This window comes from Triticum urartu, chromosome 7, assembly GCF_003073215.2.
Source record: "Triticum urartu cultivar G1812 chromosome 7, Tu2.1, whole genome shotgun sequence".
Taxonomy (NCBI): domain Eukaryota; kingdom Viridiplantae; phylum Streptophyta; class Magnoliopsida; order Poales; family Poaceae; genus Triticum; species Triticum urartu.
In genome coordinates this window covers 226,653,494-226,680,401 of record NC_053028.1, presented here as the reverse complement: position 1 = coordinate 226,680,401, position 26,908 = coordinate 226,653,494, and the positions used below count along the sequence as shown (strand labels likewise).

Below are 26,908 nucleotides of genomic sequence, written 5' to 3'. Positions count from 1 at the left end.
AAGATTATGCTGCACGAGCTCAAGGAAGCCTTTCTCAAGAAACATGCAGAAGCTCAAGGTTCTCGTGAGCGCATGAAGGTTCTGGCTGACAAATGTGTGCAGGCCTACAATGAGGCTGAGAAGCGCAAGGCCCTTGGGCGTCCTAGCATCGACCCCAGGATGGCAGCAAAGAAGATGAAGAAGCCCGCTACGGCTGAACCTGACGCACCAAGGTAGGAAGAAGATCCCATTGTCTTCCCAATTAGAATGACTGGCTCGAAGCCAAAAAGCCGGTAAACCGCTTCAGAGCTCAAGAAGACGAGGTCTGCTGAGGCTGAAGCCAGGAAGAGGAAACATCCTGAAGCCTCTCCTATTGCCCCCTCCAAGAAGAAGAGGAAGACCAAGAAAGATCGGGCTGCTCCCACAGAGCCTTTGATAGTTGAACCCATTTCCATGGTTCGTCCTGACGCTGAATGCCAACTGACAATCCATGAGCCTGCTTTTATAGAGGCTCATGAAGCTGAAGACTTTCCAGCAGCTGATCCCATCGCTGCTGAAGACATTGGTCAACATGACCATGTAGAAGATGGTGCAGTCTTTCCTCGGCTCGAGAACAGCGAACTCATCAGCATTGGTCGTCCTCTGATGCCAATCGCTCAGGATGCTTCATGGGCTGATCGCCCACAAGAGGAAGAAGACTTTGAGGCCCAGCCAACTCCAACTACACAGGCGTCGCCTGCGTTGCGCAGGCTTCGCAAAGGACCTAGGCCTCCAGTATCTACGTCTGAAGCTGAAACTGCTGAAGACATTCCGGCTGCATCAGCCGATGAAGAAGAAGTCCCACAAGCTGCTACTCCCCTGTCCCACCAAGAAGCGGTTCTCGAGGAGAGCATGATTGTGACCGACCCTCCAGCTCGTCAAGTGGAGGTTGAAAATCTTGAGGCTGCCACCACCACCACCAATGAAGCCACTGACACTGTCATGGCTGAAGCTAATGTGGAGCCCTCCCCAACAAAAGCATCAGAAGTCAGCGAAGCCACTGATCCCACTGCTTCTGTTCCTGCACCTGCTACCGGTCCCCAGTTCAAGTATCATGTTGAGCACAGGCCTCAGGTACAGAAGCCAATCCCAAGATTGCCCAGGTTCCCAGGTCCTGCATCAGCACCTGGATCCTTCAATATCAATGGCTTCAGAGCAGACAACACATTCTTCAATAGCTCCAGGAACCCCTACTCAAGGGAAAGGATATCATCTGATTGGTTCTGGAGCTATCCACAGCGAAGCTATTACTCCTGCATTCTATACAATCAAGGTCGCATCTTCCCCCACAAGCGTCTTGACATTGAAGCTATAGCTGGTCTGCCCTGTCTGGAAGAAGCTCTGGATTGCTTCAAAGAAGTTGGATTGCTGCCATTCGTCACTGACCAAGAGCATTGGAATGAAGAGTTGCTGCTCCAATTCTATGCCACACTTCACATCCGCGGGTATAGCAGAGATCCGAAGACTTGGGTCCTGGAGTGGATGACAGGAAACGTTCATCACGAAGCCAAAGCCTTTGACATCATTGAGCTCACTGGTTTGCCCACTCCCGGCGATCTCTACGAGCATGGCTGTCAGCTTCATAGTGAAGCTATTGAGAGCATCTTTCAGAAGACTAAACCTAATATGAATCAGATGCTCAATATGATGAAGCCATTGCCCCAAGATGCTGCTTATCCCGTGGAGTTCTTCGTTGAAGACCTTGAGTATCTGCCAAGAACCATTTATCACATCATAAGGCGAACTCTCTGGCCAATCAAAGGACATTCTCCCCATGCCAAGTTGGAAGGTGCAATGAAGACTTTGGTCTTCTACATTCTTCATGGAAAATGCTTCAATACACAGGATTTCTTCATTCGCCAACTTGCTGCATCTGGCTCTGATCTGTTTGGTTTGAAGTTCTACGCCCCTTGGGTGATGCGGCTGATCAAACTTCACTCCGCTATCTCATATCAGCCCTCGGCCCGCAACCATCGGATCTTTTTGCCTGATGTGGATATGTCTATTGAAGCCATCTATCCTGAGCCTGCCAAGGAACCTCTCAGTCTTCAGAATGCAGAGCATCAAAGTTTCACTCAGAACGTTGAAGGCATGGAAGCCGTAACTCGTGTGTATCCTTTGGCTGGCACTACACGTGCACCGCATCCTGCTCTCACTGAAGCCACTGACAGTACAACTACTCCACGACCCAAGAAGCGCACTCGTGTTCTCAACGACCGAGAGCTTCTTGTGGCTCTTCATCAGAAACAGGATAGGCATCATGACTGGCTGAAGCGTCATATGCAAAGCCTCTTGGTGGATGTTAATCGCATTCGCAATCTCACCACCAAGAGTGCTTTTGTTGCCCATGAAACCTCTCGCCACACATGGAAAGGGCTAACGCTGATGTGTTCTGAAGATGATCTTCAAGAGGATGGCTTCACTGAACGATTCAAGTTTGACTCCACACCTCCTCAAAGGGCAGTGTTGCGACGAACTCCATCCCTTGAAGACTCTGAGTTCTCTTCCTCTGCTGCAACTGTGAATGCCAGAGTGATCGAGGATGAATACGATGCTACTTCACCGCCACCTCCTTCAGCATGCTTCGACTCTGCTCCAAGCTCTTCAGCACCGCCAAACACCACCAACGACACTGCTGCTTCACCTACTCCTCATGGGAACGAGTAGATGCATGTCTTCAAACCTTTTTGGTCCTTACTGACAAAAGCGGGAGAAGCATATGAGGTTGATAGTCTTCAAGCAGGTCCATATGGGCGGGTGCTTTATATTTTGCTTCGTGCTTACAACTCTCGTTTTGCTACATTTGGTTCTTTGAGTTGTAACACTTAAACTCGATGGTCGTCTGCTACTTATCTGCCACCTTGTGTTGCGATGATAAATTCTGCACTTAGATCATTCTGCAGACGTCCATTTTCCATTATGCATGTCATTATCTTCATATACTTTCACATGCATAGTGGATTGTCATCATAAGTTGAAGTGGATCTCCACAAGTACAACCTGCCATGTGCATTTGCATTCCAAAAGCAAATTACTTATATGCACATCTTCAGGGGGAGCCCTTGCAACTTATGAAGACAATTCCTTATCCTTTACAATTTCACAGATTATATTCCTCGTTGAAAACTTCAACTAGTTTGTCATCAATCACCAAAAAGGGGGAGATTGTAAGTGCATCTAGTGCCACCCCTAGTTGGTTTTGGAGTATTGACGACAAACCTAGTTGAGGGACTAATGTGTTTGTGAGAATTGCAGGATAACACAGGTAGAAGTCCCTCATTGATTCGGTTTTCCTACCAGAGATGACCCCTAAAAATGTATGAAGACATTGAAGTCAAAGGTGGTATATGAAGATATTCACATTGAAGACTATGACAAGAGAAGACACCACATGAAGCCTATGGAGCTCGAAGACTTAGATCTTTCGTAGTTCTCTTTCTTCTGTGTTGAATCATAGGAACCACCGTACTGTTAAGTGGGGTCCAAGAGAATCAGTCAGAATGACTGAAGTGATGCTTAAACAAAACCTATGTCTTCGAGTGAAGACTTTGAGAGCGAATCTTGTCCAGAGTCGGGCAAGTCAGCTTTGCTTGAAGCCCAAGTAAAGTTGCCGTGTGAGTTTGAAATCTGACCGTTGGAACACGTGTCAGTTCCTTAGTGACCCAGGGTCATTTCGGACAAATCAGGTCGGGTTGCCAAGTGGCTATAAATAGCCCATCCCCTACAACCATAAACGGTTGGCTACTCAGATTCAGAGTACGACTTTTGTCGTTTGAGAGCAACCCACCTCGAAGCCTTTGAGAGAGAATTCCTTGCGAGGATAAAACCCTAACCATCCAGAGCCAAAGAGAATTAGGCATCACTTAAGTCTTCTTGTCTGTGTGATCTGAAGACTTATTACACTTGAGGACTGTGCATCCTTTAGCCGGTTAGGCATCGCGTTCTGAGCATCCAAGAGACATTGTGGATTGCCGGTGAACGAAGTCTGTGAAGGTTTGGGAGTCTACCTTGAAGACTTACCAGAGTGATTGGGCGAGGTCTGTGTGACCTTAGCTCAAGGGGAATATAGTGAGGACTGGGTGTCCTGAGCTGCATGTTCAGAACTGGGTGTCCGAGACTGTGTGTCCTAAGGTTTAAATACCTAGCCGCCCTAACCAGACGTACAGTTGTCACAACAACTGGAACTGGTCCAACAAATCATTGTCTTCAGCGAGTCACTGGTTTCATCTTCCCTTCCCTTTACTTACTGTTACTCCTTGTGAAGTCATTGTATGTTCGCACTATCTTTTGTCTTCACTGAGTGACTGCGTGTTCTGTGTGGCTTCACAATATCTTCCTGCCTGATCCTTACTACATTGCTGCTATTAGTCATTGTGCTTTCACTCTATTGAATACTTGACTATGGCTTGCCTAGTGTAGTCTACCTTCCGCTGCAGGGTAATAGGTTTATTTCTATCGTTTGTCTTCATAACTTCCACGTTTTGAAGTCTTTCATAAAAATCGCCTATTCACCCCCCCTCTAGTCGATATAACGCACTTTCAGCCAGTCCACACGACCATGTGTGGGTGAATATTAAACTACCCACATGTTCGGGCGCAACTACGATGGCTCACACGACCCTGTGTGGCAACTGCTCATGGCCAACCCCGTGAGCGCGAACGCATGTGTAATTAATTTTACTTGCCATGTGTTATTAATTATAGTCGCCATGTCTAATCACTGTAGTTGCCATGTGTGATTAACTTTAGTTGCCATGTATCATTAAACATAGTTGTCATGTGTAACTAATTGTAGTTGCCACGTATGGTCAAGCCATAGTTGCCACGTATGGTCAACCATAGTTGCCGTGTGATTAACTAGTTGCCATATATGCACAATTGTAGTTACCATCTATCATCGTGCGAACGTCGTGTGGGCGAAGAGCAATTTCACCCACACGTTTCGGGCGAGCATCGTGTGTCGTTCGCGCAAGGAGCGCCAACACATGTGGCACTAAATGATAACGCCCACACGATGTTGGGGGCTTACGTGGTTTTCGACCCAAATGACAACTACCGCAATATTCGTGCAAATGAATCGAACAGCATCGACTGCGTTTGGGCCATGTTGATAAGTGCCATACAGAGGAACTTGCACAGACCACCTACTTTTGGTGCTAGTGTTGCACATAACACCTACTTTACAGGTTTGTTGCACAAAACACCATATATTGGGGTAATTTATTGCAGCTAGGTCTAATCCACCATTTGGATGTGTTGACGTGATTTCTGACAAATGGGTCCAGTTAGTAAGTGCGCCATTGTCAAAAAAATGGCAGTGAAGATAAGAAAACAACAGAGTGTATTCCTACTTCACTTCAAGTCCAGCCTCGAGTACGTGATGCCTATATTGCAACTTGGGATGTATTTGGATAATAAAACCACATGGCAGTAATATTTTGGTGTGTGAGACTTGATGATGTCTGTAATGGCCATATGGCGACTACTTGGATGGTAAAGCCCGATGGCAACAATATCTTCCATGTTTTGGTGCTATTGATCTTATTTTATGAATATTGTGGCTATTTACGAATCTTTTTAGATTTGTCTAGCAATCTTACGTTTTGTCATTCGAAAGTTTGTGGTGTGTTACTAGTTAGATGTAACAAGTGATGAATCTAGAAAGTTTTAGCCGATTTGGATCACATTATAATGAGATATTGGTAGTTTATATTGGCTCATATATATTTTTACTCAAAATTTAAAATTTTCAAAAGAAATGCGAAACAATTTCAGTAAATGACACCTGTATCCAATACTATTCTGGAAAAAACACAGCTCATTTGGACCAATAGTTTGTAAGATATTTGCAACGTTAGTTGGCTCGTTCAATTTTTTTGCTCAAATTAATATTTTTTAAATGCAAAAATAGCTCCCAATAAATCATACATGCACTCACTAATATTCTAGGGAAAATTCAGCTCAATTCGAGCAAAGGATTGTGAGATATTGATAGTTCTAGTTGGTTGTTGATGTGGCTGGTTTTTTGCCACCGGTGCACTTACAAACTAGACCCACTTGTCAGGAATCATGTTAACACACACAAATGATGGATTAGACCTAACTGCAACGAATTGCCCCAATATACGGTGTTTTGTGCAACAAACCTGTAAAATAGGTGTTTTGTGCAACCCTAACACCAAAAGTAGGTGGTTTGTACAATTTTCTCTCCCATACGTGTGGGTGCTATCATTTAGGTATGCTTAACATGAATCTTTTAAATTGGATCAATTATTTGAATAGTGTTTTTGTTGCTCGTAGCAAGCATCGACTCAGTCAGAAGAAACAATGACCGAAATTTCCCCCGCCCCCTATTCCCCCTCTTCACCCACACACTCCCTATCCACCCGCTCACAGCTCCCCCACTCCCCACCCATCTCGCCGGCACGCAGGCGGCACCGTCCCAACATGGGATGACGTCCACCGCAAAATAGAGCGTATTCCTACTTCACTTCAAGTCCAGCCTCGAGTACGTGATGCCTATATTGCAACTTGGGATGTATTTGGATAATAAAACCACATGGCAGTAATATTTTGGTGTGTGAGACTTGATGATGTCTGTAATGGCCATATGGCGACTGCTTGGATGGTAAAGCCCGATGGCAACAATATCTTCCATGTTTTGGTGCTATTGATCTTATTTTATGAATATTGTGGCTATTTATGAATCTTTTTAGATTTGTCTAGCAATCTTACGTTTTGTCATTCGAAAGTTTGTGGTGTGGTACTAGTTAAATGTAACAAGTGATGAATCTAGAAAGTTTTAGCTAATTTGGATCACATTATAATGAGATATTGGTAGTTTATATTGGCTCATATATATTTTTACTCAAAATTTAAAATTTTCAAAACAAATGTGAAACAATTTCAGTAAATCACACCTGTATCCAATACTATTCTGAAAAAACACAACTCATTTGGACCAATAGTTTGTAAGATATTTGCAACGTTAGTTGGCTTGTTCAATTTTTTTGCTCAAATTAATATTTTTTAAATGCAAAAATAGCTCCCAATAAATCATACATGCACTCACTAATATTCTAGGGAAAATTCAGCTCAATTCGAGCAAAGGATTGTGAGATATTGATAGTTCTAGTTGGTTGTTGATGTGACTAGTTTTTTGCCACCGGTGCACTTACAAACTAGACCCACTTGTCAGGAATCATGTTAACACACACACAAATGATGGATTAGACCTAACTGCAACGAATTGCCCCAATATACGGTGTTTTGTGCAACAAACCTGTAAAATAGGTGTTTTGTGCAACCCTAACACCAAAAATAGGTGGTTTGTACAATTTTCTCTGCCATACGTGTGGGTGCTATCATTTAGGTATTCTTAACATGAATCTTTTAAATTGGATTAATTATTTGACTAGTGTTTTTGTTTCTCATAGCAAGCATCGACTCAGTCAGAAGAAACAATGACCGAAATTGCCCCCGCCCCCTATTCCCCCTCTTCATCCACACACTCCCTATCCATCCGCTCACAGCTCCCCCACTCCCCACCCATCTCGCCGGCGCGCAGGCGGCGCCGTCCCAACATGGATGACGTCCGCCACAAAATAGAGTGTATTCCTACTTCACTTCAAGTCCAGCCTCGAGTACGTGATGCCTATAGTGCAACTTGGGATGTATTTGGATAATAAAACCACATGGCAGTAATATTTTGGTGTGTGAGACTTGATGATGTCTGTAATGGCCATATGGCGACCACTTGGATGGTAAAGCCCGATGGCAATAATATCTTCCATGTTTTGGTGCTACTGATCTTATTTTATGAATATTGTGGCTATTTATGAATCTTTTTAGATTTGTCTAGCAATCTTATGTTTTGTCATTCGAAAGTTTGTGGTGTGGTACTAGTTAGATGTAACAAGTGATGAATCTAGAAAGTTTTAGCTAATTTGGATCACATTATAATGAGATATTGGTAGTTTATATTGGCTCATATATATTTTTACTCAAAATTTTAAATTTTCAAAAGAAATGCGAAACAATTTCAGTAAATCACACCTGTATCCAATACTATTCTGAAAAAAACACATTCATTTGGACCAATAGTTTGTAAGATATTTGCAACGTTAGTTGGCTCGTTCAAATTTTTTTGCTCAAATTAATATTATTTTAAATGCAAAAATAACTCCCAATAAATCATACATGCACTCACTAATATTCTAGGGAAAATTCAGCTCAATTCGAGCAAAGGATTGTGAGATATTGATAGTTCTAGTTGGTTGTTGATGTGACTGGTTTTTTGCCACCGGTGCACTTACAAACTAGACCCACTTGTCAGGAATCATGTTAACACACACAAATGATGGATTAGACCTAACTGCAATGAATTGCCCCAATATACGGTGTTTTGTGCAACAAACCTGTAAAATAGGTGTTTTGTGCAACCCTAACACCAAAATTAGGTATTTTGTACAATTTTCTCTGCCATACGTGTAGGTGCTATCATTTAGGTATGCTTAACATGAATCTTTTAAATTGGATTAATTATTTGACTAGTGTTTTTGTTGCTCGTAGCAAGCATCGACTCAGTCAGAAGAAACAATGACCGAAATTGCCCCCGCCCCCTATTCCCCCTCTTCACCCACACACTCCCTATCCATCCGCTCACAGCTCGCCCACTCCCTACCCATCTCGCCGGCGCGCAGGCGGCGCCGTCCCAACATGGGATGACGTCCGCCGCAAAATAGAGTGTATTCCTACTTCACTTCAAGTCCAGCCTCGAGTACGTGATGCCTATACTGCAACTTGGGATGTATTTGGATAATAAAACCACATGGCAGTAATATTTTGGTGTGTGAGACTTGATGATGTCTGTAATGGCCATATGGCGACTACTTGGATGGTAAAGCCCGATGGCAACAATATCTTCCATGTTTTGGTGCTACTGATCTTACTTTATGAATATTTTGGCTATTTATGAATCTTTTTAGATTTGTCTAGCAATCTTATGTTTTGTCATTTGAAAGTTTGTGGTGTGGTACTAGTTAGATGTAACAAGTGATGAATCTAGAAAGTTTTAGCTGATTTGGATCACATTATAATGAGATATTGGTAGTTTATATTGGCTCATATATATTTTTACTCAAAATTTTAAATTTTCAAAAGAAATGCGAAACAATTTCAGTAAATCACACCTGTATCCAATACTATTATGAAAAAACACAACTCATTTCGACCAATAGTTTGTAAGATATTTGCAACGTTAGTTGGCTCGTTCAATTTTTTTGCTCAAATTAATATTTTTTTAAATGAAAAAATAACTCCCAATAAATCATACATGCACTCACTAATATTCTAGGGAAAATTCAGCTCAATTCGAGCAAAGGATTGTGAGATATTGATAGTTCTAGTTGGTTGATGCGACTGGTTTTTGCCACCGGTGCACGTACAAACTAGACCTACTTGTCAGAAATCATGTTAACACACACAAATGATGGATTAGACCTAACTGCAACGAATTGCCTCAATATATGGTGTTTTGTGCCAGAAACCTGTAAAATAGGTGTTTTGTGCAACCCTAACACCAAAAATAAGTGATTTGTACAATTTTCTCTGCCATACGTGTAGGTGCTATCATTTAGGTATTCTTAACATGAATCTTTTAAATTAGATTAATTATTTGACTAGTATTTTTGTTGCTCGTAGCAAGCATCGACTCAGTCAGAAGAAACAATGACCGAAATTGCCCCCGCCCCCTATTCCCCCTCTTCACCCACGCACTCCCTATCCATCCGCTCACAGCTCCCCCACTCCCCACCCATCTCGCCGGCGCGCAGGCGGCGCGCCCCTCCCCGACCAATCAAAGCCCCGATTAGCCACCCACATCGAACACCATGAAGGCGTCTATCAAGTTCCGCGACGACGACCGGCCGCTGATGCGGGCCAAGGTGCCGATCGGCGTGCTCGGGCTGCCGTTCCAGTCCGGCCTCTCCGCTGGCGGCGATCCCCGGGAGCTCCGCTTCGATCTCTCCACCGCTTTCGCCTCCGGGCCAGCTCTCCGCTTATCGTATCGCCCCAACGACCCTGGTCTCCCCTTCGCCATCTCCATCCGCGCCGGTGCCGGAGCCCTCGGCTCCCCTGTCCGGGCCCCCTTCTTCCTCGCCGCCGAGTTCAACCTCCTCTCTGCCAACTCTGGATCTCCTGCCTTCTTCCTCCTCCTCAAGCCCCGCCTTGGCGATTTCTCACTTTCCCACACGCTCCGGTCGTCCACGTCTCCTCCGCCCCGTACGGTCGGGGTGGTCTCCGACGGCGAAGGGCGCGACCGCGAGGACGAGCTGAGCTACAAGGCGTTCTCGTTGAGAGGGAGCGGGTTCGCGGCGGACGTTGCCGCGGCGGGGAGGAGCGGCGGCGTCGGCGCGCTGCTGTCCGGGATGCGGTTGACCACGAGGAGCGTGCTCCCGCTCTGGGGCAGGGCGAGCATGCGGTTCAACTGGGGGATCCGCGCGCCACCGGGGCTGCAGGCAGCGTTCGCCGACGACCGCAAGGACGCGCGCGTGCCCGTCTGCAAGATGCCGCTGCTGGTCATCAACAAGATCTCCATCGAGCAGGCGCCACACGCCGACAAGAAGAAAGACAGCAAAGCAGATGTAGATGTCTCGCTGCCTGCCATCGACGCCACGGACGCGTTGGATAGAGCGGGTCACGCCGCCGACGGCGAGGGGTTCTCACTGATGAGGCGGCAACTGGAGGCGATGAACGCGGAGAGCGGGATGCTCCGCCGCGCCGTGGACGAGCTGCGCACCGAGATCGGGCGCGGCAGGGCCGCGTCCGTGGCAGCGGTAGGGAGGCCGCCGCCACAGCCGCATCACGGGTTCTCGGTGAAGCCGGATCGTCGGGGCGGTGGGAAGGAGCCAGCGGCGGAGAACTCAGCGATGCCAGCGCCGGACGAGGTGGGGGAGGAGTTGAAGAGGGCACTGGAGGCGCGCCGGAGATGAAAGCTGCCAGAGCTACGCAGCAGATCTCACTCTTGGTTGCTGCAGTACTGATTTTTCGATTTTGGACTGATAAGAACAGAGCAATTCAATACAGTAGCATTGGCGACCTAGAAATCTGGAGCTATGTACAGTAGTAGTCTGCCTTCTTCTATATACCACTATAGTGTATGAGTGTACGGAAATCCCTTTTGGAGCTCGGGTTCTGGTGACTGGTGAGGCCTCCAAATTCACAATGCGTACCTGCGTGCATGTGTATCTTTTATTCTGCGTACAGATTTAATATCATGTACAGATCATAAATCATTTAAAATGGTAACATAGATGCCTTTATTTATTACTTTGTAGACTCATTTTGCATTAGGAAGTGTTATGTGAGGGTAACATATTATGTTACTCAATTTGCCTCTCTTCTCATTAACTACTTGTCACCTCACCATTTTTGCTTATGTGACATATGTTAATACCTATGTTTTTTTTTGTGGGGAAAAGGAAATTTTTCATTACTCAAGGAGGCTTCTCAGCCGCACAAAGGTTTACAACAAAGTCCATCCCAGAGTACAACCACACTGCGGTGCGTGGGGTGCTTCGGCCATACACGGCCAGCTCATGGCTAACTTTATTCTGTGATCGTCTACAATGACTAAATAAGATCTCCCTCTTTGCCGACGTGGCTAGGCTCCGTATCTCCTCCACGAGAGTACGATGCTGCGATCGATCCACCACATGTGTTGTGAGCATACGTACCGCTTCAACACTATCCAGCTCCACCAAAATGGGCACGCTAGTCCGATGCACTGCCAGGTCCAATCCCTCTCTGCATGCAAGCAGTTCCGCCTCAAGACTGTTTTCGCATGTGCGTACTTCCCTGCATGAACTAAACATGATCTCTCCTCCTTCATCTCTGAGAATCATGCCACCTCCAGAAGCACCTGTCGACGGGACATAGCTCCCATCGGTGTTTAGCTTCGTCCAACCCGGCCTTGGGGCAATCCACCGCAGCTCCTGTTGCGAGGTGGCACTCGGGGCTGTAGCCGGCCGGGTCACCTGCAGCACCATCTTCCCCCTCTCCATATCACCATGTGGGTATTGATGGATGCATAACAACGAGCTTATATACCCTTGAAGAAAGCGGCGAGAGACTTCTGTGGGTGGTGGCCTCTTCCCATGCGTAATCTCATTGCGGACGTACCAGGATCGCCACATGGTCATGAGGACCACCATCTGTGTCGTATCATCCAGGGGGTCCAGGAGAGTAAACAGCCACTCCGGCCCACTATTACATATTGCTTCAAGCTTTGGGATGGGCCAATCCACCTCCATGGCACGCCACAAATCTGTAGCTAGTGGGCATGTGCAAAGCGCATGGAACCCGTCCTCTCGTTCCACACCACAAAGGGGACAGATGTTAGTAAGCACAAGATGACGAGAAAGTTTGTTGGCCCATGTAGCCAATGAGTTGGTCACCACTTTCCATGCAAACACACGTACCTTAGGGGGAGCAGGGCACCCTGAAAGCTGAAAGGGCATTTCCCTCTTTATGTTTTGGATGATGATGACAACCCTTTGTGGTCTAATCGTGTGCTATATGTTTCAGGTTCTCGATGCTTAGGCTTACATCGGATTGCTATTGCCTCTCGAAGGAAAAGATCGAAGACGTGTCCTCTACGCTTTTATTTTCTTTGGTCGTAGAGTACCCGTACTATCAAGAGGGAATCCTCATTAGGAAGCTCTGGGGGAATCAGTTCACGTACACTTTTCTCACCCTCTCTTTGCCTTCCTCAGGTGTGTGTGTGAGAGAGAGTTTTCCTTGCCTCTTCCCCTCTTTCCTGCTCACTGTTTCTGCCCAGCGGTTGTACCGCTCTCTGGAGCGGTTGTACCGCTGGGTCTTGTCGCTCACCAGCTTTGCTCGAGCGGTTGTACCGCTGCCTCCGGGCGGTGGTACCGCCACCATGCTCTGCAACAGCTGGGGCGGTGGTTCCGTCCATGCACCGCTCAAGTACCGCTCTCGCTTCTGGTTTGATGCGGTTCTTGGGCGGTAGTGGCCCGGTTGGTCCGGTCGTTCCACGATGACCGGTACCACCGGTGGTCCGAGCGGTTCTTCCGCTCAGAACTTAGCCGCCCAAGAGCTCAAGGCCATGCGGTTGTTCCGGCCAGGCACCGCCCAAGTACCGGTCAAGCTCCTGTTTTGATGCGGTGGTTGTGCGGTAGCCAGGCGGTTAGTCCGGTTATTTTTCTTAGCCGGTACTACCGCCCGCCTGTCCGGTTGTACCGCTTGGTAGGGTTCTGCAGTTACACCGTGAGTCCCGGTTGTACCGGGACAAGGACCGGTTGTACCGCTGCAGTGCAAAAAACGCAGTAACGGTTGGAAATGTGGGGTGACTATTTAAGGGAGCTTCTCCCACCTACCACTCCACCTTTGACCTCTCTCACTCCACCATTAATGCCCTTCAAGCTCTCTTGCCCGATCTCTCTCTCTAGCCACTCAAACTTGTTGATTTGCTAGGGATTGAAGGAGGAGACCTAGATCTACACTTCCACCAAAGGATATTTGCTTCCCCCATACTTTCTTGTGTGGATTTTGTTACTCTTGGGTGTTTGAGCACCCTAGACGGTTGAGGTCACCTCGGAGCCATATTCCATTGTGGTGAAGCTTCGTGGTTTTGTTGGGAGCCTCCAATTAAGTTGTGGAGAGAGCCCCAACCTTGTTTGTAAAGGTTCGGTCGCCGCCTTCAAGGGCACCAATAGTGGAATCACGGCATCTCGCATTGTGTGAGGGCGTGAGGAGAATACGGTGGCCCTAGTGGCTTCTTGGGGAGCATTGTGCCTCCACACCGCTCCAACGGAGACGTACTTCCTCTCAAAGGGAAGGAACTTCGGCAACACATCCTCGTCTCCACCGTCTCCACTCTTGGTTATCTCGTGCCTTTATTTGAGCAAGCTTACTTGTTTCATATCTCTTGCTTGCTTGTGTACCTATCCTTCGTTGCATCATATAGGTTGCTCACCTAGTTGCATATCTAGACAACCTACTTTGATGCAAAGTTTAAATTGTTAAAGAAAAGCTAAAAATTGTTAGTTGCCTATTCACCCCCCCTCTAGTCAACCATATCGATCCTTTCAATTGGTATCAGAGCCTCGTCTCTTTATTAAGGACTTTACCGTCCAAAGAGTATGGTTGATACCGTAGACGGTGTGGAGGAACACTCCGGTGTGAATCCGATCTCGTCTACGGGAGATGGGGGAACTTCGGTCTCTCGTGAGGAGTTCAATGTGGCCTTGGAGACATTGAAAACCTCCATGACGACCGAAGTCGAAAGCATGTTTACTAAATTTCTTGAGGGGCTTAAACTATCCACCGCACCGTTGAAAGTGGGTGATCCGCCAACAAGGTGAGGATGCTATCCCCGACAGGGGGAAGCTAGTAGTGAAAAGGCTCCTTCTTCTAGTGGCTAAGAATGGCACCGGCATCTTTGCCCATGTGGAACCACCACTTGTTTATGGTGGACCGGTTCCTTCCACTCATTTGAATCATGCCGGTCCTCCCCCTAAGATTGTGAAAAATGAGGATTTTGATTCTTGGGTTTACCGCTTTAAACGTCATTTAAATCATGTGAACACTAACCTTTGGAGAATCATTGAAGAAGGTTTCTATCCACATGATCCAAGCAACTTCACTCCTCGAGAAGCCGCGGACAATCAATTCAATGAGAATGCTCTCTTCATCATTCAAGATGCTAATTCCACCCGAAGACCTACCTCATCTTCGTCCTTTTCGCCTTGGCCAAAGATGCATGGCATTGTGTCGTGTCTCTCTACCGGGGAAGCGCAAGCATTCACGCTCCAACTATGAAGTGGTACAAGATGAGGCCGATGAGTTTGCAATTAGGAAGATGAAGAACCTCGTGAGCTCTATCGGGAGAGTAACCAAACTCGCGGTCTCACTACGAGATCACGGGAGCAAGGACACGGATGACAATTGGATCAAGCGCAAAATTCCTCAAGGCAATGATGCCCTATCACAAGGCCATGTCCTCCGTCATTCGTCAAAGACCGGACTTCCACACTTTGACCTCAAGCGAAGTGTTGGATGAGTTTGTGGCCATGAACATTTTGGACAAGACCGCCGACAATGCGGTGCTTCGTTCTCAAAGGGCAAAGAAGCCTAACCTTGCATTGAAGGCCAAGCTCACCGTTGAAGAAGAAGAAGAGAAGAAGAGGAGAGCAACCCCGAAGATACGAAGTATGCATATCATGAACACATGGCACTTGCTTCAAGGCAATTTTGGAGCAAGAAAAACTCGAGGCCAAACTTTAGCAAAAACAACTCGAGTGGCACAAGGGGCAAGCAACGTGTAAGGACTTGCTACAATTGCGGCAACGTGAGTCATTTTGTTGCGGAATGCCCGTATGAGAAGAGGGAAGACAATGGTGGCAAGCTCATCCGAAAGGACAAGGCCAAGTCGTTCCCCAACAAGAACAACTTCACCAAGAAGACTCCTCCCAAGGCTTTGGTTGTGCAAGAAGAGTACAATGAGGATGATGACGATGATGAAGATGATGAGTCGGTTGCCATGGCCTCCGTTGCCATTGCAACAACGTCACGGGTGTCTCTCTTCGACTCACCCAACGAGAGCATCACCGCCAAGTGCCTCATGGCTAAAGCCACCAACAAGGTAACCTCCAACATCAAAACTACCATCATTAATCATCCTTCCCAATGGATAGCATTAATGAACTTGAGGGAGCTAATGTGGAGGCTAACGAGTTTGAGGCCTTTATGGGCAAACTCAAGGGAAAATCCAAGAAGCACTTTGTTGCTCTCTTGGAACAACTTGGTGAAGCCAATGACATGATCGAGGCTCACGAAGACACCATCTCTAAGATGGAAGGGCATAGTCGTGACTATGCCGATGAGATTTCGGATCTTTCCAATGCTCTTGAGGAAGAGCGTGGTCTTCGTTTGGCTCTTGAGGAGTCACACAACGTTGATCATGCTAAGTTAAAGAAAGATTATGATCATGTCCTCATTGTTTCTCGTGTGCTAAATTCCGAGAAGGCCAAACTCGGGGTTGATCTTGCTAGACTCAAAGAGGAGTTTGATATACTTGACAAGGCCCACAAGGCCTTGAAGGGTATTCACGCTAGTCTCAAGGAGTCTCATGATCAACTCCAAGTGAAGCTAACTAAGGAGAAAGCAACTTTTCCTCATATGGTTTTAATTGATAATGCAAATGCTACTAACCCGTGTTGTGAGCATATACATCTTGTTGAGGAAAATGCGAAGTTGAAGGAGCAACTTGAGAGAGGTCTTGCGACTTGCATACAAGGCAAGAAGAACCTCAACGATCTCTTGATCAACCAAAAGGGAGGTGTGGCCAAGGAAGGGGTTGGGTACGTGCCCGACTCCAAGAACAAGAAGAAGAATGACAAGACCAAACGACCTCCTCCCCTCATGCAAACCTTTGTGAGGGAGGGAGAGAGTGCCCCCGAGGAGAAGAAGAAGAACAATGTCAAGAAGGGCAATGTCACCCCTCTCAACAAAGCCGGCGATTTTAACCCTTCTTATGTGTTATGTCCGTGCTAGTGATGGGCATGTTTATGCCAAATTTGTTGGTTCTCTTCATGAGTACATTGAATGGTCTATTTGGGTTCCTAAGACCCTTGTTACTAACATCAAAGGACCCATTACAAAATGGGTACCTAAAACCAAGCATTGATCTCTTGTAGGTGTTTGCTTCCGGTGGTGGATCATGGTTGCTCGATAGCGGAGCTACAAATCATATGACCGGAAGCAAGGACTTGGTGGTGGACGTGCACAAAGTTCCATCTATGCCCACCAATGTCGAGTGGGGTGACGCCTCATCTTCTAAGGTATTGGGACTTGGCAAGGTGGTCATCTCTCATGATCTCACGATCGAGAAGGTCATGCTTGTTGAGTCCCTTGCATACAATTTACTTTCCGTTCGTCAACTTGCAATCATGGGCTTTGCCACTTTCTTTGATATCGATACCGTGGCCCTCTTGTGGAGCAAGACTCTTAAAGTAGCTTTGTTGGGCATGTCGAGAACGGTCTATATGTGATTAACTTTTCGGAGCGACCCACTAAGACCGCGACATGCCTAATGGCTAAAGTTGATGTGGGATGGCTTTGGCATCGCCGTTTAGCCCATGTCAATATGAGATCTTTGCAAAGTCTCCTCAAGGGGGACCATGTCCGTGGACTAACGAATGTTAGTTTTGCTAAAGATCGTGCTTGCAGTGCCTGTATCGAAGGAAAGCTACATGAGAAGGCTCACCCTCCCACGACTATCATTTATTCAAAGAGGCCCTTGGCTCCTTCACATGGATCTCTTTGGGCCCCCATCCTTCGATAGTCTTGGAGGTAGGAAGTATTGCTTGGTGATTGTGGATGACTACTCAAGGTACACGTGGGTGTATTTCTTCAAGAGGAAGAGCGAGACCCAACAAACCGTCATTGACTTTGCAAATGAAGCACAACGTCAACACAATGCAAAGATCTTGACAATAAGAAGTGACAACGGCACCGAGTTCAAGAACTACACCTTGGATGAATTTCTTAGTGATGAGGGAATCAAGCATCAATATTCCGCACCATACACCCCTCAACAAAACGGTGTTGCGGAGAGGAAGAACCGGACGTTGATGGATGCGGCAAGGACCATGATGGCGGAGTTCAAGTCTCCGTACAACTTTTGGGCCGAAGCCATCAACACCGCGTGTCATGCATCCAATCGGCTCTACCTCCGCAAGGGCTTGAACAAGACTCCATATGAGATACTCACCGGTAACAAGCCCAACCTCAAGTACTTCCGGGTATTCGGGTGTAAGTGTTTCATTCTCAAGAAAGGTGTTCGGTTGTCTAAATTTGAGGCTAGAGCTTATGAGGGCATATTTGTTGGTTATGCTACAAACTCTCATGCTTACCGTGTCCTCAATAAATCCACGGGACTTATTGAGGAGACGTGTAACGTGGAGTTTGATGAGAATAACGGCTCCCAAGTGGAGCAAAGTGGCACTTGTGATGTAGGTGATGAAATTCCTCCCCAAGCCATAAGAAGAATGGGTGTTGGCTTTATCCTACCCATTGAGGAACCCCTTGTGGCCGAAGGAGAAGGACAAAGCTCCACTCAAGTGGAGCCATCACCAACCCAAGGCCCACACGCTTCCGAAGAACAACATGAAGGCCCTCATCCTCAAGAACATGACCAAGGGCAAGATCACGCTCAAGACGGTGTTGACACATCAAGTGATGCCCAAGGTCAAGTTCTCTCCTCCGAGCAAGTTCAAGAACAAGAACAAGCCCAAGACGACGCTCAAGATGATCAAGTGACCACTCCTCGTCTCACCCCCGAGGAGGAATTAGAGCGTCGTGCCGCCAAGGTTGCTTCCAAGCTCTCCACCAAGGATCATCTCATGACGAATGTGCTTGGAAGCTTAAGAAAGGGGGTAAGCACTCGTAGACAATTAGCAAATTATTGTGAGCATCACGCGTTTGTCTCTTGTGTGGAACCCCACAAGGTCTATGAAGCGCTAGAAGATCCGGATTGGCTCAATGCCATGCATGAAGAACTCAACAACTTCGAGCGCAACAAAGTGTGGAGATTGGTGCCAAGACCGACGGGAATCACAATGTCATAGGAACCAAGTGGATATTTAAGAACAAGCAAGATGCCCATGGGATTATCATTCGCAACAAGGCTCGTTTGGTAGCACAAGGCTACTCCCAAGTCGAGGGTATCGACTACGGTGAAACCTTTGCTCCCGTTGCTCGTCTTGAATCCATTCGCATGTTGATTGCATATGCTTCTCATCATAACTTTAAGTTACAACAAATGGATGTGAAGAGTGCTTTTCTTAATGGTCCTATTAATGAATTGGTTTACGTCAAGCAACCCCCCGGGTTCGAGGATCCCTACTTTCCCGATCATGTGTATCAACTCGATAAGGCACTCTATGGCCTTAAACAAGCCCCACGTGCGTGGTATGACCACCTTACCGAGTTGTTACAAGACCGTGGTTTTGAAGTTGGGCTAATCGACCCCACTCTTTTTACTAAGAAGGTCAAAGGGGAGTTGTTTGTGTGCCAATTATATGTTGATGATATTATCTTTGGTTCTCCTAACAAAGCTTTCAATGAGGAATTTGCCGCTCTCATGACCTCAAAGTTCGAGATGTCCTCCATGGGAGAGTTGAAGTTCTTTCTAGGGTTCGAAGTGAAGCAAAGAAGAGAAGGAACCTTCATCAATCAATCCAAATACACTCAAGACATGCTCAAGAGATTCAAGCTAAGTGACGTCAAGCCGGCTTCCACTCCAATGCCCACCAAGTGCCAACTTGACTTAGATCCCAATGGTAAAGTGGTGGATCAAAAGGTATATCGTTCCATGATTGGATCCTTGCTTTACCTTTGTGCATCTAGACCGGACATCATGTTGAGTGTGGGAATTTGTGCACGGTTTCAAGCCGCACCTAAGGAAAGTCACTATGTGGCGGTCAAACGAATCTTTCGATATTTGGCTCATACCCCAAACTTTGGCTTATGGTACCCAAGAGGATCAAACTTCAAGCTTGTAGGGTACTCGATTCCGATTGGGCGGGAGACAAAGTGGATAGGAAGTCCACTTCGGAGGGTGCCAATTCCTTGGTTGCTCTTTGGTAAGTTGGTCTTCCAAAAAGCAAAGTTGTGTGTCTCTCTCGTCCACTGAGGCGAGTATGTTGCGCCGGTAGTTGTTGTGCACAACTCTTATGGATGAGGCAAACTTTAAAGGATTACGGTGTCATTTGTGACAAAGTGCCTCTTTGGTGTGACAATGAAAGTGCCATCAAGATCTCTCTCAACCCGGTGCAACACTTCAAGACGAAGCATATTGAGATCCGGTATCACTTCATCCGGGATCACATTAGGCGAGGAGAGATCGAGCTCAACTATGTCAACACTCATGATAACCTTGCAGATATCTTCACGAAGCCCTTGGATGAAGCAAGATTTCGCGAGTTAAGGCATGAGCTAAATATCATTGATTCGAGCAATGTTGCTTGAACCCTTGCACACCCCACCATACTCAACATGTTGTCTTGTTTAGATGTAGGCATGGACATAGGGGGAGTGATGTTCTCTCAATGAACTCTCCCTCCCCCCATTATGCATAAATTGATCGAGTCTTTCACATTAGCCATGTTTGATGGTACTTGTGCTTCAAAGACGAGTTTTGGTCATGGACCCAAGGATAATTCTTCGCGGTGCCATACCAATTGACTCAAACATAGGTGGCCTCGGCCACCGTCCTCTCTTCGGGAGGTTGGAGTTAGCCTTGTTGTTCTCGTGTTGTTTTCTCTCTTTCTTCTTTGCTCTTTGTGTTGGGTTCTCCTAGGGTGTTGCTTCTCTCCTGTTTTGTGCCCCTTCTTCCTCCCTTCGGATTGCACTCATTTGATCTTGGCTTGGGCATAGGTGGTCGGGCGGTACAACCGGTATCACGGGCGGTTCTACCGCTGGTACCGGGTTGTGCCGTCCCAATGGGTCTCCATTCGGTGCTTGGGCGGTTCCACCGCTCAAACCCATGGTAACCACGTCCGGTACTACCGGTTGATGCCGTGCGGTACTACCGCTGCCTCCCAGGCACCGGAAGTATGCCTCCAACCACCGGTCTGTACCAGACGAGCGGTACAACCGCTCCCCTAAGCGGTTCTACCGGGGCGTGTCTACGGGCCTATATATACTCGACGGGGCTGAAGGGTTGTCTTTTTCCCTTCGTCCTCGTTCCTCTTCTCTTTGCCCTAGCCGCCGGCCATCTCTACCCCTGCCCCGGAGTGCGTCTCGCGCTTCGGATCCTTGGCTCTCCGTGGATTCTCTCCGTGGAGGCCTCCCGATCTCTTCCCATGGATGGTGGTAATGCCTCGTGTTCTTTGCTCTAGATCTTTAGGGTTCTTCCTTGTCTAGGGCATTACTTATTTTCCGCGTTTAGTGTTCGATCTATGGCTTAGAAGAGTTCTTTGTTAGCCTCCTGTCTTGTTTGCAGCACTTAGAATTCGAATATTACTTGTGTGATTCGTATGCCTCGGTTAGATCTATCTTCCCTGGTAGTGCCACTGTCAGCGGTTCTACCGCCCCTACGGGCGGTACAACCGCTGGAGCGGTACTACCGGCGGAAGATCCGGTACAACCGGAGTATATCAACCACTAAGCACTGTTCTATCTTCTCTGTTGTTGCAACTTGTTCCTTTTCTGCTAGTGGGTGCAATCCTCTCATCCTTGTTGGGTTTTTGTGTGTTCTTTTCGTGTGTGTGTTCAGGTGGCTCTAGTTCTCGCTCTGCTCCTCGCAAGACCAAGAAGAGGGCACGAAGGACCTTGCGCCCGGTTGTGTCTGATGATGAAGAAGAAGTTGTGATTCCCACCAAGCCCACTCGCCGTGAAAAGTCTGCAGCTGCTAAGCAACGTGTGGTTATGCCGTTGCATCGTTGGAAAGCCAAGGATTGGGAAGCCTTCCGATCAAAGAATCCGTATGAGGTTCCCATTGCTCCCCGTTGGACCACCGTTCAGTTCCGGAATGAGATGCAAGTGCGGATTGTTCATGAACTCTTTGAGCACAATAAGAACAGATATGCCAAGCAGTGGACAATTGATCTTGACCATTGGAGGAACAACATGGAGTATTTTGGTGAGGCGCTGGCTCTCTGCGAGGAGTTTGATCTTGTCAAGCTCATGTCAGTCAACTGTGACTTTGATGTTCAACTCATCCATCAGTTCTATGCCACGGTTCATTTTGGGGAAGATGATGCGCGCACTCTCACCTTCATGTGTCGCGATGAATTGTTTCACGTTCCCTGGAGGGCATTCTGCAATGCTATTGGGTACGAGGATACCGGTCTGGAAGGAAGGGGTGGCATTCGTCCTCATGATTTCCTGAGTCCATGCTTAAGGAGAAGCTTGCCCCTCTGTACATTCGGGGCCGTGGGATTATTGGAGAATCCAAGGATTTGGAGAAGGTCTATGACATCATGCACCGAGTGTTCCGCAATGTGCTCTTGCCCAAGGTGGGCAATCAAGATGAGATTCATGTTATCTGGATTTGATGGTTGCTATGAAGACCATGGTGGGGACAGGGGCAACGTTTGATGTGTCAAATTGGCTGTGGCATGAGATGTACAACATGGTCATCTACCGTAAAGTCCCAATCTATGCTCCGTTTGTCATGTGCTTTCTGAACTCTGTGTGGGCTGTTCGTCGTCCTGGAGAGCTCCTCACTTCTCCAGACAACCTCACTGTTCATGAGGTCAAGCTCCTTAAGAAGAAGAAGCATGCCGAGCCTCGCTTCCCTGAACATGCTCCTGAGGATGTCTATGCTACTTCTGACGATGAGGACTTTGAGCTGGAGCCAGGGGCCAAGCCTTCGTGGGTGGCCAAACTTACTGCCAAGGTGAAGAAGACCTTTTGTCTCCAGGCTGACATCCAGAAGAAGATGTATGAGGCACATGTCAATGAGAAGCTTGCACGACGTCGCCAAATTGCAATGATGAAGCACCTCAACATGCCGGTTCAGAGTGGCTCTGAGAAGAGCATCACCCCAGAGGAGCGTTGGATATCTACCCATAGCACCTGGACTGATGATGAAGCCCCTCCCCAGCCATCCTCCTCGTTTGCAGCAGCTGACAATGCCATGGAAGAATCTGATCACGACGACGATGACGACTCTGATGATGAGGATCCAGATGCGACCGAGGAGTCAGAGGAGGACGCCTGAGCTTTGGGACGCTAGCTTCGCTCTTTTCCTTTTTGGTGTCTTGATGCCAAAGGGGGAGAGGGTTCTATAGGTCTCGGGGATTTGCTTGTTTTGTTCGTGGACTTGTTTCGTTCCTTGCTGTGTGAGACTTTAGTTACTCTTTTACCTTTCCGTTCATGGTCATTATCGTTATTATTGCACTCTAAGTATTATATTGTCTCTTTTTGCTCAGAGGGTGAGTCTATAAAATCTAGGGGGAGTCTAGTCCTGAAAGTGTGCCCATGCTTTCTAACAGCTAGTTCCTGTTGGGGCACACATTCAGGGGGAGTTCCGTCTAGATTTCATTGACTTATCTCTTGCAAATCGTGTTGTTGTCATCATCCACCAAAAAGGGGGAGATTGAAAGGGCATTTCCCTACTTTATGTTTTGGATGATGATGACAACCCTTTGTGGTCTAATTGTATGCTATATGTTTCAGGTTCTCAATGCTTAGGCTTACATCGGATTGCTATTGCCTCTCGAAGGAAAAGATCGAAGACGTGTCCTCTACGCTTTTATTTTCTTTGGTCGTAGAGTACCCGTACTATCAAGAGGGAATCCTCATTAGGAAGCTCTGGGGGAATCAGTTCACGTACACTTTCCTCACCCCTTCCTTGTCTTCCTCAGTTGTGTGTGAGAGAGAGAGAGTTCCCCCTGTCTTTCCTCTGTTTCTGCTCTTCCCAGCGGTTGTACCGCTCCCTGGAGCGGTTGTACCGCTGGACCTTGACGCTCTCCAGCTTTGACCGAGCGGTTGTACCGCTGCCTCCGGGCGGTGGTACCGCCACCTTGCTCAACAAAGGCTAGGACGGTGGTTCCGGCCATGCACCGCTCAAGTACCGCTCAAGGCTCTGTTCTGATGCGGTTCTCGGGCGGTGGTGGCCCGGTTGATCCGGTCGATCCTCGTTGACCGGTACCACCGGTGGTCTGAGCGGTTCTTCCGCTCAGAACTTCGCCGTCCAAGAGCTCAGAGGCCATGCGGTTGTTCCGGTCTTGCACCGCTCAAGTACCGGTCTCGTCTCTGTTTCGAGGCGGTAGTTGTGCGGTGGCTGGGCGGTTGGTCCGGTCATTCTCTTAACCGGTACCACCGCCTAGTGGCCCGGTTGTACCGCCTGGTAGGGTTCTGCAGCTACACCGTGAGTCCCGGTTGTACCGGGACAAGGACCGGTTGTACCGCTGCGGGGCTGAAAGCGCAGCAACGGCTGGATTTTTAGGGTTGTATTTAAGAGAGCTTCTCCCACCTACCACACTCACCTTTGACCTCTCTCACTCCACCATTAATGCACCTCAAGCTCTCTTGCCCGATCTCTCTCTCTAGCCACTCAAACTTGTTGATTTGCTAGGGATTGAAGGAGGAGACCTAGATCTACACTTCCACCAAAGGATATTTGCTTCCCCCATACTTTCTTGTGTGGATTTTGTTACTCTTGGGTGTTTGAGCACCCTAGACGGTTGAGGTCACCTCGGAGCCATATTCCATTGTGGTGAAGCTTCGTGGTTTTGTTGGGAGCCTCCAATTAAGTTGTGGAGAGAGCCCCAACCTTGTTTGTAAAGGTTCGGTCGCCGCCTTCAAGGGCACCAATAGTGGAATCACGGCATCTCGCATTGTGTGAGGGCGTGAGGAGAATACGGTGGCCCTAGTGGCTTCTTGGGGGAGCATTGTGCCTCCACACCGCTCCAACGGAGACGTACTTCCTCTCAAAGGGAAGGAACTTCGGCAACACATCCTCGTCTCCACCGTCTCCACTCTTGGTTATCTCGTGCCTTTACTTGAGCAAGCTTATTTGTTTCATATCTCTTGCTTGCTTGTGTTCCTATCCTTGTTGCATCATATAGGTTGCTCACCTAGTTGCATATCTAGACAACCTACTTTGATGCAAAGTTTAAATTGTTAAAGAAAAGCTAAAATTAGTTGCCTATTCACCCCCCTCTCTAGTCAACCATATCGATCCTTTCACACCCCCATATGATCTTCCAGATGGCGCGACGACCATCCGGCGCCCTGCTTGTGGCGGTAGCCAATGGACGCTCGCGCTCATCCATGGCTAAGCGGTAGGCGGATGTTAATACCTATGTTACTCCCACTATGACCACATGAAAACATCTGAGTTCTTAGATCATGTTTACTTCATGATTAACTTGTTCGGATTGCTGATTGATCAGTTGTGTATAGATACTGATCTAAAGATCGATAATACGTAGAAGTATATTGAGCGGCCAATGACTTCTACTCCCTGACACCAACACAGGACAAAGGGAGTGTTGCTCTTTTTTTGAGAACTACACCAATGCACATGCGTTGCAACGGGATATACATATTCTAGTACATTAGCTTGTGATTTACCTATCAATAATAATGTGACTGTGTAAGTAAATATTCATCAAATTCTGCCCGTGAATTACCTTATATTTTGATTAGAAATTTGGTAAGTAAATTAAAGTGGAATTGGTTCAGAAGGTAAGTAAATTTAATGAAGGAAATATGCCCTAGAGGCAATAATAAAGTTATTATTTATTTCCTTATATCATGATAAATGTTTATTATTAATGCTAGAATCTTATTAACCGGAAACGTAATACTTGTGTGAATACATAGACAAACAAGTGTCACTAGTATGCCTCTACTTGACTAGCTCGTTAATCAAAGATGGTTATGTTTCCTAACCATAGACATGAGTTGTCATTTGATTAACGGGATCACATCATTAGGAGAATGATGTGATTGACATGACCCATTCCATTAGCTTAGCACCCGATCGTTTAGTATGTTGCTATTGCTTTCTTCATGACTTATACATGTTCCTATGACTATGAGATTATGCAACTCCCGTTTACCGGAGGAACACTTTGTGTGCTACCAAACGTCACAACGTAACTGGGTGATTATAAAGGTGCTCTACAGGTGTCTCCAAAGGTACATGTTGGGTTGGCGTATTTCGAGATTAGGATTTGTCACTCCGATTGTCGGAGAGGTATCTCTGGGCCCTCTCGGTAATGCACATCACTTAAGCCTTGCAAGCATGCAACTAATAGTTAGTTGCAAGATGATGTATTAAGCAACGAGTAAAGAGACTTGCCGGTAACGAGATTGAACTAGGTATTGAGATACCGACGATCGAATCTCGGGCAAGTAACATACCGATGACAAAGGGAACAACGTATGTTGTTATGCGGTCTGACCGATAAAGATCTTCGTAGAATATGTAGGAGCCAATATGAGCATCCAGGTTCCGCTATTGGTTATTGACCGGAGACGTGTCTCGGTCATGTCTACATTGTTCTCGAACCCGTAGGGTCCGCACGCCTTAACGTTACGATGACAGTTTCATTATGAGTTTATATATTTTGATGTACCGAAGGTTGTTCGGAGTCCCGGATGTGATCACGGACTTGACGAGGAGTCTCGAAATGGTCGAGACATAAAGATCTATAATTGGACGACTATATTTGGACACCGGAAAGGTTCCGGGTAAGATTGGGATAATATCGGATCACCGGGAGGTTATAGGAACCCCCCGGGAGGTACATGGGCCTTATTGGGCCTTAGTGGAAAGGAGGGAAAAGGAGCAAGGGAGGGGGCGCGCCCCCCAAGCCCAATCCGAATTGGGAGGAGGGCCGCCCCCCTTTCCTTCCTCCCTCCTTCCTCTTCCTTCCCTCTCCTACTCCTAATAGGAAAAAGGGGAGTCCTACTCCCGGTGGGAGTTGGACTCCCCCCCTTGGGCGCGCCACCCTCCTTGGCCGGCACCTCCTCCACTCCTTTATATACGGGGGCAGGGGGGCACCCCAGAGAGACAACAATTGATCATTGATCTCTTAGCCGTGTGCGGTGCCCCCCTCCACCATAATCCTCGATAATATTGTAGCGTGCTTTAGGCGAGAAGCCCTGCGACGGTAGAACATCAAGATCGTCACCACGCCGTCGTGCTGACGGAACTCATCCCCGACACTTTGCTGGATCGGAGTCCGGGGATCGTCATCGAGCTGAACGTGTGCAAAAACTCGGAGGTGCCGTAGTTTCGGTGCTTGATCGGTCGGGCCGTGAAGACGTACGACTACATCAACCGCTTGTTATAACGCTTCCGCTTCCGGTCTACGAGGGTACGTAGACAACACTCTCCCCTCTC

General features: G+C 47.3%; 1 protein-coding gene across 1 annotated transcript; it reads left to right on the top strand.

Moving 5' to 3' along the window:
* Nucleotides 1–9,762: 9,762 nt before the first annotated feature.
* On the top strand, nucleotides 9,763–11,346 carry LOC125521407. Its single transcript, XM_048686464.1, has one exon. It carries the CDS (start codon nucleotides 9,909–9,911, stop codon nucleotides 11,007–11,009), a length of 1,101 nt encoding a protein of 366 aa, XP_048542421.1. The 5' UTR covers nucleotides 9,763–9,908; the 3' UTR covers nucleotides 11,010–11,346.
* Nucleotides 11,347–26,908: the final 15,562 nt, after the last annotated feature.

Bases quoted from the DNA above. Each gene is read 5' to 3' on its own strand.
- LOC125521407 (XM_048686464.1), top strand. From the start codon at position 9,909: ATGAAGGCGTCTATCAAGTTCCGCGACGACGACCGGCCGCTGATGCGG.